Raw genomic sequence first — 13,788 nt, 5'->3', positions numbered from 1 at the left:
AGAGTAAACGTTTTACACAAATTAATAGGCGGGGTTGCAAGAGCCATTTGAGTACACTCCAATGGCTATAAAAAGGTTATATTTTATAAATAACTATAGAAGATAAATTAGAAAAAGCAATAAGATAAAAAAGGACCTCTGATAGAAGTTTAATGTTTCTATTCAGTGGTACTAAGACGATTGACGAAGCACTCATTTGATAAAATAAAAAAAACCAGATCTTCTTTAAAAATCTTGTATTCAAATCTCATGTATTATATTCAAGTCAATAGTTACATTTTATTATTATGTTAACAATATAAATATACCTTGCTGAAAAGCAAAATAGTGTGAAGAAAGATGCAGCGCAGTAAAACATTTTGATATTTTGGACATTTATTAACTAGCAACGCAATAGTAAAGAGAATGAACCTCTTTTTTTTCTTACAGGAAGCATTCTTTATCTAGGATGGATCTGCTTTATATATAATAAAAATCAATCACTGTCCACTTGTAAAGTAAGGTTTTTGGTCAATGCGTAAAATTTTCTAAAATGGATATTTTTTGTGTGGTTCAGGATTATGCTAAAATAGGTTGAATTTACCATCAAGGATTATTTAGTTAAAAAGTTAAATTATTAAATAAAATAAACAAGGTAATAATAATAATACTTGATTTTCCAACTAATTTAGTGTGATGTGAAATTAAAATTCGTGAAGCTTATGTATATGTTGTAAGAATAACCAGGGAAAAAATTGGTAAAAAATATCGAGTTCGCGATATAAAAACTATGTTAATGAAAGTATAATAAGAACAACAAACGTTAATATAAGCTGAAAAATCAATACAGATGTAAACGTGCTTCAAGTCCTTTGCATAGATTTCAAGGGAACCAGCAACGATTCTGCTTCGCTAGTTAATAAGATTTAACACTAACACTGGAGCAGTTGTATCTGTAAAATTCAGACATTTCAATATTTCATCACAAAACTTCACGTTAACCACTACAGAGTCATTATACTAACATTTTGTATACTCAAAAACATTTGTATTGTAACAAAAACCATTTGCAGCGAAATGTTTTAAAACCGCCGAAAAACAGCAACAAAACGTTTCCATTTTTCTCATTCACCAGCGAATTCTAAAATGTTAAACGCAAGTGAAGTGACCTCATAATTGCGAGTTTAAAGGGCTGAAAGGCTCTGTTATCATAGCTTTGAATGGTAGACGCGGCTGAATTAAAATACGCTCCGGCTCACCTGACAACGCAGCGTTTGAAAATATAACTGCTCATAACGGCTATGTTGTTTATATTAAAAAAAATATTTTCAATGAAACAGACACTAATATGAAAAATATTAGTGTATGTTTCATTCATATTATTCCTAAAAATGCAAATAATACATTTTCAATAATATTAAATTATAGACGTAGTTATATAATTTTGTAACGTAAATATGAAAGAGAAAATTCTGTTCACTATACTCTTTATCATAAGTAACGTTCTTTTTTAAAATAATACTAGCTAATATGAAGCATTTTATATACGTTACGCTCATATATATATTATATATATATTATACGATATATATATATATATACATTAGACGATTCATTTGGTAAGAGTGAATTTGAAGTAATTATATTTTGACTGGTGTCGCTTGCGAGATACAAAATACAAAATTATCTCACTTTTAGAAACTTGGTGAGTGTATTCAACACGAATCAGCAAATACATATAAATATACTTATGTATTCGCTTGATCTAATCAAAGTCTTTGAGGACGCGAACACAACATCGTAACAACCAAACAAGCAAAACTTTAAATATTCAATAACAATGTATTGTATTGTTCGTATTTTATTTGTTTGTAAAGTAAAAGAAAAAGTTTTTAGTAATGGGACATAAATAAAAGTTTATGTTATATTACGATTATTATATACGATGTAACTTTTTCATCTACATTTACAATATCAAATAGTTATATCACAATAACATTGGAAATAAAAACGTATTTCTTTTTTTTTAAAGAATGAGTATTAATTATAAGCCCACGTAAAATATACTTAATTTCAATAAATAAGAGCCTTGATGGTTAGAAGACGTGAATTTTAAGCGATCATTCTGAGTTCAAACCCGGGCAAGCCCCACTGAATTTTCATGTTCATAATTTGTATATACGAGTATAGACTAACTAATACTAATCGATAAACTCTGAAAGTATTGAATCGATTTTAATAATCGTTTCACCATTAGAAAGCTACTTTATACAGAGGTAATAATAATATGTGTTTTAGTAATAATTAGATTGCAGTAGTTTAGTGAACAATAGCCCTAAACTGAATTCCACGAAGCGCTCTCAGCTGATTCCCTATAAAATATTATTAGAAAGTTTTTTAGTAATATATCAAATAATTTAAAAAATATATTATACGTATTGTGCTTAAAGTAAAATGGTCTTTTTTTAACATACGTTTATTTTTAAAGTTTTTGTTTTTCATTAAATGTTCTAGAATTAAAGTCTTCGTTGCTATTTTTTAAATGTCAAGGTTGAATTCCGAAGCACATAATTAAAACGTTGAAAATATGAAATATTTCATATGTTCATACATTGCTCCAGAAATATGGGATAATGTTGAATAAAAATAAAATATGAACTCTTCCCCGCAATGTCGATTGTATTACACTTGCTTCCTGCCCGGCTTGACACGGGTAGAAAAAAGGTCTAAATAAAACGTTTATATTGTATTACATAGTAAACTCCAGATTGGTATTATTTCTTCCAATAATTGGAGGGGATATCATTTTATAATTTGTAGCGATAACACTGATAAGTTGCGTAATATATAATTACTAGATATCCGTACCAATTATACGACTGATGCTACGAGAACATACTGCTTTTTACATATTGCGAAAATGTATATAAAAAAATGCTTAATATTTAAATTTTATTTCTCTTAAAACTTAATGTTCCTAGGCTAAGGCCTCATATGCTAAAAGGCATATTTGTGGATACACATGTGGTAGAATTTTAGTGGAATTAGAAACACGTGCGGGTTTCTGTGTTATTTTCTTTTACCGCCGTACATAAGATGAATTATAAACAAAAAGCTAATGTGCTTGACGTTAAAATTTAGTGGTGCAGGCCTGGCCTTGAACCAGCTTTCATCGGTTAGGATTAACGCTAGTAAGTAAGTAACTACTTACTTACGCTTGGTTAGAACAACCACAAGGCAATTTCGGTGCTTACCGTATGTACTGTAAGTATTAATATGTTTGATCAACAAAATGAACCATAGGCTTCCCAATTTTTTTTAAACATGAAAATGGTGCTCATATATAAAAATTGGCTGTTGCAATTTTTTATATAGCAAATTTGAATCTCTTCATATAATGTTTTTAAGTTTTTGTGTATCTATTACAGGTTTGGTAGAATTCACTTGAGAACTGCTCGGCCCGACAATTGCTGTTTGAAGTAATATGTAATGATAGAGCGGTGGACTGAGACGGGCTTGAACAAAGCCCTACCACCTTTATAATACTCCCTATTGTCTTGTTCCGGTGTAAAGTGTGAGTAAGCCAATATAATTACAGACACAAGGGATACAGCATCTTCGATATTTACAGTGTAATGACGAGAGATATAGTACTTCATATTGATTGCTGGAATGTATATAGTTAAAAATAACTATGTATAATTTTTGATTTCTAAAATATATTTTTTTTAATTAATGTCAATTTTTTTTTCATAGAATAGGAAGGTGGACGAGCATATGAGCCACCTGATGGTAAGTGGTCACCAAACGCCCTTAGACATTGGCATTGTAAGAAATGTCAACCATCGCTTATAGCCAATGCGCCACCAACCTTGGGAACTAAGATTTTATGTCCCTTGTGCCTGTAATTACACTGGCTCACTCACCCTTCAAACCGGAACACAACAATATCAAGTATTGCTGTTTTGCGGTAGAATATCTGATGAGTGGGTGGTACCTACCCAGACGAAAATAATTAATATTCCATACCGTTACCTTTCCATATTCATTTCATATCAATCATTCAAACCTACGTCCCAAATACGAAGTATTCTGATTTTAAATTCGTTAAATAGCTTCAATGCTGACTACATTCTTCTTTTCACAAAGGTTTATTGCGAACGACTTTTATAAGTACATTTTTCATATTCCAGCAATTCCGATCTGTACGAAACGTTTAAATATCTGAATTTATCCTTATATTTAAAAATGGCTTCACGGATTTCCTTTCATGAAAGGAACTAATAATACTTTTGTCTTGTTTTAAAATGTGTACGTTCAACCGGAAACGAAAAAAGTAATGTTGTGAAGCTTAATGTACTATTTTTTACTTATTACTTTAAAACCAAAACCATTCTTAAATAATAGTTGCAATACACATACGATACAATACACGTCTAAGAATATTATTTTTTAATTACGTGATTTCACATTTTTCTTTGAATAAATGTATATTCAACAACAGAAGATTCTCAAAAAGTATTTACGTCAAATAGTCGTCATTCTAATCAGCTAAAATAAACTCGGAATTAATCAAAAATCAATGGTAATGTGGTAATTTCAAACTTAACGCATAACCATGTACCATGTCTACATATTTTGTACACACCTATATATTTATCCCTTACATTCTCCACAACTACAGTCGGTTAACTAAATCAGCCTTGATACAATATTGACCTTGGTTTTTTTTAAAATTTCAATATAAATAAGATAAAAACTCATATAATGGTCCTTCGAGCCGGATCTTTTCTCAACAATATAATTTGTTCACTATTTACTTACCTGTACTAAGTCTCCATGTATACCCCCAGCAGCGGTCATTGTTAATAGGCAAATGTATGGAACAAGATCTTCTCGTGGTCGGTGCAGTTCCAGCTCATATGTCCGCCCGATGTCACCATAATACGTTTTATTGCAACCTGAAACCAAAAGAAGTACTTAGAATTTTGCTTGTAAAACATTTATTAAAGGAAGCTTATTAATAAAAATAATATTGATTTATGTAATATAATACAAATTGAAGAATACAAATTAAGCACAGTAGCTTTTATTGAAAATTCAGTTCATTTATAATTAAAATAAAGAAACTACATATCAACCGACAATTGCTTTAATGAAGGAAACACTGATCGTATCATTGTTTTCATTTTTATTGAGAAAGTTATACTGTTTCATGCAGTTTGATGCCATGCTAATTAAATTTTTAAAAATGTGTACAAACCAAAAAGTTCATATTGATTGTCTTATAATATCCTGTAATAAGACCTTCAAATTTGTAGTCTGTACATGTGTTCTGAGTGTGAACAGAAAGAATACTTTCATATTTAGCATCATACTATTTAGTTTGATTATTTGGTATAATTATTTATTTTAATCGGCTCACAACCATGTAACATGTTCTATATCTCATTATGGATCACGGGCGCATGATTTCTGAATAAAATATGAATAGTGCTTGAGACCTCGTCAGAATACTCGGGTGTTCAATTTGAGAGTAACTATTACTTCATTAAACTTACGTTTGAATGAAACGATAACCAGAATAATTAGGAAGTCAAACGTAACATACATTTCTATATTAAGCATATTATTCTTTTGATTTAATTAATGTTTTATTATATTTAATTAATATATGTACAATAATTAGTTTAAACTAATATAAATATGCTGGGTTCCTTGACGCTATTTTTCGGTGGTATATATTTTTTTCCAGCGTGCTTGAATTAACTGTATTTTGATTGATGTCGCTTATAAGATACAAAATTAACGTCCAAGTACTTAGATTATCCTTAATGTCGATTATAAAGCTGAGAGGATGTTATAACATTCATAAATTAGTAATGAATGTCATCACCAGTTTTGAATGTATATTTCATAAAAAATGTAGAATTTCAAAATTGTGAGTAGGTACATATTAGTTATGAACAATAACTATTTTACTGGTGGTAGGGGTTTGTCCAAGCTCGTCTGGGTAGGTACCACCCACTCATCAGATATTCTACCGCAAAACAGCAATACTTGGTATTGTTGTGTTCCGGTTTGAAGGGTGAGTGAGCCAGTGTATTTATAGGCACAAGGGACATAACATCTTAGTTCCCAAGGTTGGTGGCGCATTGGTGATGTAAGCGATGTTTAACATTTTTTACCATGCCAATGTCTATGGGAATTGATGACCACTTACCTTCAGTTGGCCCATATGCTCGTCCGCCTACCTGTTCTTTAAAAAAATGTTATATACAAATTTTACACACAAATAATTAATTACGTTATACACTGATAAAAAAATAGTTTATTGAAAATGACTTTCAGTAACGTTGATTCGTTAGGTCGAACGGTTATATTATTAAAATGAAATAGCTATTTTTAAACTAAAATAGCTATTTCATTTTAATAATATTTGAATCTATACGTTAAAGACTATATAATATGTTATATCTTACTTTATATTCATAAAAATTTCCAGCCGTATCTCTCATCGCTCATCATAATAACACATTGTTTGTCTAAAGGAAGTGCCGCTTGAAAAATTTGCCTTTTATACCAGAAAAATGGCTGACATTACTTTCTGCTTAGGTAAGAGCAGAAAGCATTTGGTGAAATATATAACAAAGACGTATATAAATTATACGGAAAAGTCACATTAAATACAGTTTTTTTTATTTTTTGTATCAAAAATGCTTCGGAAAGGAATCTATTATTAACCAGCTTAATAGAGTATGGTATTTTTATAAAATAGGTAAACGGGCAAATAGTCCACATGACGGTAAATGGCCACACTGGCACACAGACGATTGGCGATGTAAGAAATATTAATCATTCCTTACATGCCCAATGCGCCACCAAACTTGAGCCTATAGTTACAATATCTATTTATAAATAAATGTATGAAATGCAAAAAAAGCTGTATTAAAAATAATATTAATATACTACATAACATTAGTAACTATTAACTTATTATAAGTTTCAACTTCTTAAATATAAGGTCTTATTGTACTTCTGAATACATACCCTGTTTAAGAATAATATAAAATGGCAGCTTTAGCCTACTTATGAACATTTTTATACCGAATTCAAATCAACACTTTCCACAGAACTTGACCGTGACCTAGATCCGCTAAAACGGAACAATACGAAGTATTAAAACTGAAAACGTCAAAATGAAATACATAAGGTTGCTCTGGATAAAATTTACCAAACCGCGTCTACCAGGTTTCCTTTTGTACATATAATTTCCAACTATTAAAACTTCAAGCAATACATTTATCTTTTATAATAAGAAGCATTCACATGGCGTACTAAACATTAGATACGGTACCTAAAGTTTGAGGAGCATTGAGCGTAACGGCAACTTGTACTTCTGTGTACAAAGTTGGACGCCTCGACTCAGAGCTTTCAAGTTGATTGCCCAAACAATAAATATGTGTCTCAGACTTGAACGGCACAACTCGGGGCTTCAAAGAGACGAGTTTTGAAACTTTTTGGACGACTAAGTATAGACGGCGAATATTTGTCATTTATATTTGAATACTTTAATCAAAATAACAATGTTTTCTAAAAGGAACACCTTAAAAATATGTCATATAAATTAAACTAAAAATTCTTGCATAACGAGTCCTTGTATCCTAGGTTAAAGGTAAAATCGATGAAAATCAAATTTTCTACAATATGTGATAAAATCATTGAATTCCGCAATAATTCTGAGCAAACCGATTTTTCCTTGTGGATACAGCTGGTGATATTGTGGCCAATCAAATACAGTGAAGGTCTGCTATTTGACTTGAGATATGTGTTTGTTAGTAAACACTTTGGTTCGTGCAAGCGACATCAGAGAGACTGGTTTGATCCAGTTTGCGTAGAAGTATAAACATGGCGTAATATTAACTTGGACACTAAAAAGGCCTTTAAAGCGAAATATTTGGCGCTAAGTAAATAGACATTTCACAGGAGCTTTGTGTTTATACTGAAATCGAGCAAATTAGTTTAATATTATAATATATATTGCAATGCAAGCAATTTAATAACATTATTTATCGACAAATGCACGACGTCTTTTGATATATAATAGTTTACATCATCAAGACATGTCAACACATCACCGATAATTAAGTAGTAAAAATTTAGAAAACATTTATTAATAACTAAGCTGTGTATTATATCAATATTTAAAAAACTCCATTTAAATAATGTAATAAAAAGGTATTTGATATAAAATGATAGAAATAAAGTCGGTGACATAAAATTAGAACAAACGTACCAATATCACACTGGCATCGTTTCAAGTCCTTTGTCACGAAAACCAAAGAGGCGACAGAGATGCCTATTGTTGAAGTAAATGTAGGCCTCATTTAAAGATAAAAGTTTATTATTTAAGGCATTTAATGTACACATATATTTTTAAGTAGTGTAAATATTGAAATATAAATTTTATTGTATCATATATTTTCGCTTTTCTTATTAGTTTTTATTTAAGTTAAAATGCTTGTTTGTTTGGGTGAAATCTTACAAGCTAAATTAGAATCACTTCCACTTATTCTATGGATCTAAAATTTTACGTTTCGTTTCCGTTCCTATGATAATGCATATATAATGTGTGCTCTGATTCTACATTCAGGACTCCTCAATGTTCAACTGTATAGACAGGAAATTTTGAATATAAAACCTCGTCTTTAAATATATAATTTCTTATTATTATGCTATATTGAAGTAAAACTAATGTTAAAAAAAAAACAAAAATTCAGTATAAGCGATAGAACTAAAAATTTGCATCATCCTCACCAGAATCGTTCTACTTCAATGAATATTTCGAAACATTTTAAATCATAAAACTATTCGAATTTATAATTTCAATCACTGAGTAAGAATCTCAGTTACATAACACGTATCAAAAAAACTAGAACAGTTATACTTTCTGAGCACCAAAATGCATCAGCTGTAGGGCACTCCCGTTGCCAAGTGCACGCCGTACAAACAGCTACCACGTTATACCGATACTATGCTATACAAAGCCGTGTCGCGATACAAATGCGTCCTAGTGGCCAAGTATCATACGCATTATTGCAATCAAAGAGAGAGCTCCCAACAAATGTCGGGCTTTGAATGTACTCCAGCATTGTTTCGCTGGCTTTGTTGGACATGAATATTTTTAGTGGATATAACATGAACTAATTCGGCATTGTTAAAGTATTTTTATATTCTGTTGAATGTGGACTGAATGTCCTGTAAGCTTTGTAGTTATTCGAGCATGGAAAGGTCAGTAACGATTGGTTCTGCAATGTAAAGAGATATTTCTTTTTGACAATAAGAAATTTAAAAGAAAGAGAGATTTTCAATTACTTAGACTATTATTGATGGAATGTTTTAAAATATAACATTTGTTCAATATATCTGGAAACCGAAATGAAAATATTCATGGACTTAAGACGGAAATATATACATATAAAAAACTATATATTAGAAGTGAAGTTAGGCTTGAGTTGTTTTCTTTTTAATTTCATTGGTAGTGTATTTTTACACCACAGATTAAATAAAATAATAAGTTAAAAAACAACGTAAGGATATATGAAACATAGTTAACAAATAATATATATTATCTCTGCTTTACATATTATATACTTTCTTATATCATCTGTTTATAATAAATAATTAAACGACAATGCTAAGCGTAAAATATAAATTGTTGATTTTTTATTATTATATTTTGTAGGTTAAATTAAGTTAGTAGATTTGAGATTATAATTTTATATAACTTTATTTTATTTTAATATAACACTATAATATCGTCATCTTGACCATGACTTAAAGTAATCGTATTATAGTTTTAAATACCCATAAGTCCTAAGTTTCTTTTTTTAATTTAGTACAGTACAGTAACAGCCTGTTAATGTCCCACAGCTGGGCTAAGGCCTCCTCTCCCTTTTGAGGAAAAGGTTTAGAGCTTATTCCACCACGCTGCTCCAATGCGGGTTGGTAGAATACACATGTGGCAGAATTTCAATGAAATTAGGCAGGTTGCAGGTTTCCTCACGATGTTTTCCTTCACCGTCAAGCACGAGATGAATTATAAACACAAATTAAGCACATGAAAATTCAGTGGTGCTTGCCCGGATTTGAAGCCACGATCATCGGTTAAGATTCACGCATTCTAACCACTAGGCCATCTCGGCCTTTATTTACTGAAAATAAATTAAAAAGAGAGAGTTAGAAGTGGAATAAGAAAATTCCATGAAAGTCTACTTAAAAATAAAAGTCACATCGTAATTAACGCTTACATCAATAAAATTATCATCAGACCAAACTACATAACATACCCTGGGAATAAGATCGTTTCATCCAGACTGTTTCAAATTTACGGGCTGTCTTGCGATTTAAAAATCGTTGGTTCAATCTTGACCCCTTGGGCTGTTGTCGTCCCCACTCCTAACAACTGAACGCTTAATTGGCATATAAACCAATATAAGCAATTCTTAAAAACTGGCTTGGCTAGTATTCTATTTTTTTTAATGTTCATTCAAATACTTTAATGTTTCTATAAAATAAAAAATATAAAGCATTTTCACATAAACCTTAAACATTTAATCACTAGACCTAATTGAATGAAACGGATTAAATTAGCAAACATTCCTGTTGGTATTTAATTCTCAGAGTGTTACAGCGGAAAAATATACGACCGACGCTTTTGAAAATTGGACTTGGTTAGGTTCTGAATCATGGCGTGGCGTACGAGAGGGCGTAATGAGAACGTTCGAAATAATTGCGTGTGAACGTAGTGATTTATGTGTAAATGAATTAATTAAATGTCCAACGCTATGTAAACGGCACGCAGTTGAGTTAAATGTGGTTATAGAAATTCGGCATTTACAGCTTAGCGTGGAGTAGCTTCAATATAATTTTGTATTAAAATTTTAGCGTATTAATAAAATTTGTACAGATACATCAAATGATTAATTACCATCTCGATGAAGACGACTGTTTTTGACTAACTCACAAAGACAATAAAAATGTTGTTTATTACAAATATGTTAGAAAAGTAAATAATATTTGGAAACCCATCATTATTCAAATTAATCCAATCAACCCATTTAAAGTGTCATAAATTTAATGTGTTTATCCATATTTATTGGCATTGAGCATATACGTCTTTGGAATAAAAAAAATGTATTATCACACTAAAATATTTTATTTAACTTGCGCCGGAATCTTGTCATCTTTGACTTTGACTTTCAATACTACCACTTGTACTTCAAGATATAACACGTAAGCAACAATTAAATAATAAATACGCTACAGTAATAAGACAGTAATTTAAATTCAAAGGTATTCTTAGCTGCTTGTCTAAATATTCTATGACACATATTCACAAAGAGCCCACGCATGTCGCAAGATAAGCCGCTGTATACGATGTCTTCTGTGATCCTTTGGAGGCCTTATTCATCTCGCGTCCCTGTTGTATAGAACGCAAATATTAAGGTAATGCTTGCCTGAGTGTTGAGACTATAAAGCGGTTTGTGATGAGCGTGAGTAGTTCGGTCAAAGTAAACACGCCATTCATTTTATTAAAACGACTCTCCGTGAATTTTTTCGACTTTCTTTTGTGAAATTTAAATTTAGAAATTCATATGTTTAATTATATATTCGTATTATTCCTCTTCCTCGAGGTTTCATTAATAAAAATTATGTAAACATTACTTTATATTCAACGGAATAAACGAAATATAATACATATTTTTCTCTACTTACGAATTATATTAATAAATTGTATAAATATTTATTATTTATTTTAACGTAAAAAGGTTTACGTTTAATAATAAAACAAAGTTAATTTTAACAACATTAATTAAGAGTATTTGAAGTATTAAAAGTATAAATTACCAAACTCACTCTGCGTAGTTTTAAAATATTATGCCACATCCAAGTTAAAGAGGATTTTTTTTCCGAGCTTTAAAGTCGATTTATTAAATATTTCTCAAAGTGAAATATCTCTTTTAAAACTGTGTTAAAAAGCGAGGGCGCGTGAGACTTTCGGCCATATTTAAAAAGTTCAAATTACATCTCGAACCGCATTTCCAGAAATGAAATTTTAATCTGGGACTGTCATACGTTTTGCTCACACAAAATAGTCAATGGATAGAAAACTTGGATCTTAACTTCTAAAAATATAATTCATATTAATAAAACATTTATTTTTACTTATTTTATTTATTCCAACAAAAGTATTAACATTTGTTTTTATTCTTAATACCCTTGCCTAGTCAGCTTGTTTGGCTGCTGAATATGATATATTATACATATATGAATATAAAATGCTGAATTTGTAATTGTGTGCGGTTAGTGTAAAAGAAAGAGAGAGAGAGAGAGATAGAAAAATAGAGTGCATGGATATTATAACGTAAAACGATGTTTACGTTTGCTAACGCTATGCCAATGGCCAGGTTACTAATAAACTTCCGTTTCAGAAATTAATAAAAACAATGAAAATAATAAATGAACGTTGATTTTTTTATAATATCATTATTTTACATGCACAATACAAAATGAATTCACATATCCAGTGACTCGGCTGTTTTTATGAGCTTATAAGAAAAAACAAAATATTTATCTTTGAACCAAATGATTCCGTTCTAGTTATCGGCTTTCATTTCCGACAAAATCGTGTGTACGAAATGGTTATCACGATATAGCCTTTTTGAAACGGTTGACGGTCTTTTCGTAAATAAGGGCAAGCAAGGGTAACATATCACAAACGCCTTTCTGTAGATGTTAGCAGAATTGTTAATAATACTTTTTTATTTAAACTACAAGCAATATTAATAAATAAATATTTTAAATAAAATACCAAAAAAATGTTTAAAGTGAAAATAACATGATTGGATTTCGTATTAAAATGTTTTTTTATTATGTAATACAAAGAGATTTGAAGTGCTAAAGCTTTGAAGAAAATACACAATAGAATAAAATTTGAAACATTTCAAGTAATCGTTAAGCGTATACACATATACAAATATACGCGTTGAAAATAATACACATGCCTTTATTATAAGTCTTATCGCAGTAATGTATTTCTATATATTTTAAAGGTATTGGTTAAAGTGTGCGAGTGTGTGTAAGTAGCGTACATATGTGTATTCTCAGATCGTTAAAACTGTGTATTTGAATACTATATTGTTGTAAAACTTTTGAAGAATATAATCATATATATGAAGAATATATATTTTTAAGAACTAGTGGTATTTCTCAAAACGTCTTTTGCGTTCTAAACTAAGAAAACATTTTAAGTTTATGAATGTATTTGATAATTTATAACAAGTCAGAATACACTCGCAATAAATCGTTTATCAAAACAATGATTTATGTCGATTGTTATAAATCAACGTTGGAGTTATCGAAACCAAATTTATTTCAATGTTTGTATTACTACCTGAACTTCATATTTATATAATAATTCACAATATGGGATAACAATATCAATGAAATATTCGACATTTATTCCGTAGTGTTAATATTATTTGCTTTTATAAGCTTTAATATAATATTTAATTTAATTATTTTATATTAGCATTGAATGATAATATATCATTTTCAATATTCGTATTTTAGACGTAATATTTTGCAGAATATTATATATTTATTTCAGATATAGGTATTATGTTACAATTAATGAATGGTGATATTAAAATTGATTTTATGACAAATATAAGGCATTAGTAACCATAACTATCCTCTGCACTAACTATATAACTACTTATACTATATAATATAATTATTTTGGTT

The 13,788-nt window shown here is 29.9% G+C and overlaps 1 protein-coding gene and 1 long non-coding RNA gene across 2 annotated transcripts in view; both read right to left on the bottom strand.

The window, feature by feature from the left end:
• The window catches only part of LOC126769950 (uncharacterized), a 148,353-nt gene that overhangs the window by 41,466 nt on the left and 93,099 nt on the right, over nucleotides 1–13,788 (bottom strand). The window contains exon 3 of the mRNA XM_050488983.1: nucleotides 4,804–4,940. Coding sequence (XP_050344940.1) covers nucleotides 4,804–4,940 — 137 coding nt within the window. The remainder of the gene's footprint in view (nucleotides 1–4,803; nucleotides 4,941–13,788) is intronic.
• On the bottom strand, nucleotides 314–1,808 carry LOC126770125 (uncharacterized). Its single transcript, XR_007669440.1, has 3 exons — nucleotides 1,672–1,808; nucleotides 1,005–1,120; nucleotides 314–932 (listed from the first exon to the last, which is right to left on the bottom strand). It is a non-coding gene; the product is annotated as an uncharacterized LOC126770125 (long non-coding RNA).

This window comes from Nymphalis io, chromosome 8 (assembly GCF_905147045.1).
Source record: "Nymphalis io chromosome 8, ilAglIoxx1.1, whole genome shotgun sequence".
Classification (NCBI taxonomy): domain Eukaryota; kingdom Metazoa; phylum Arthropoda; class Insecta; order Lepidoptera; family Nymphalidae; genus Nymphalis; species Nymphalis io.
The sequence above is the reverse complement of the archived record's forward strand: the minus strand, read 5'-3'. Positions and strand labels throughout refer to the sequence as shown.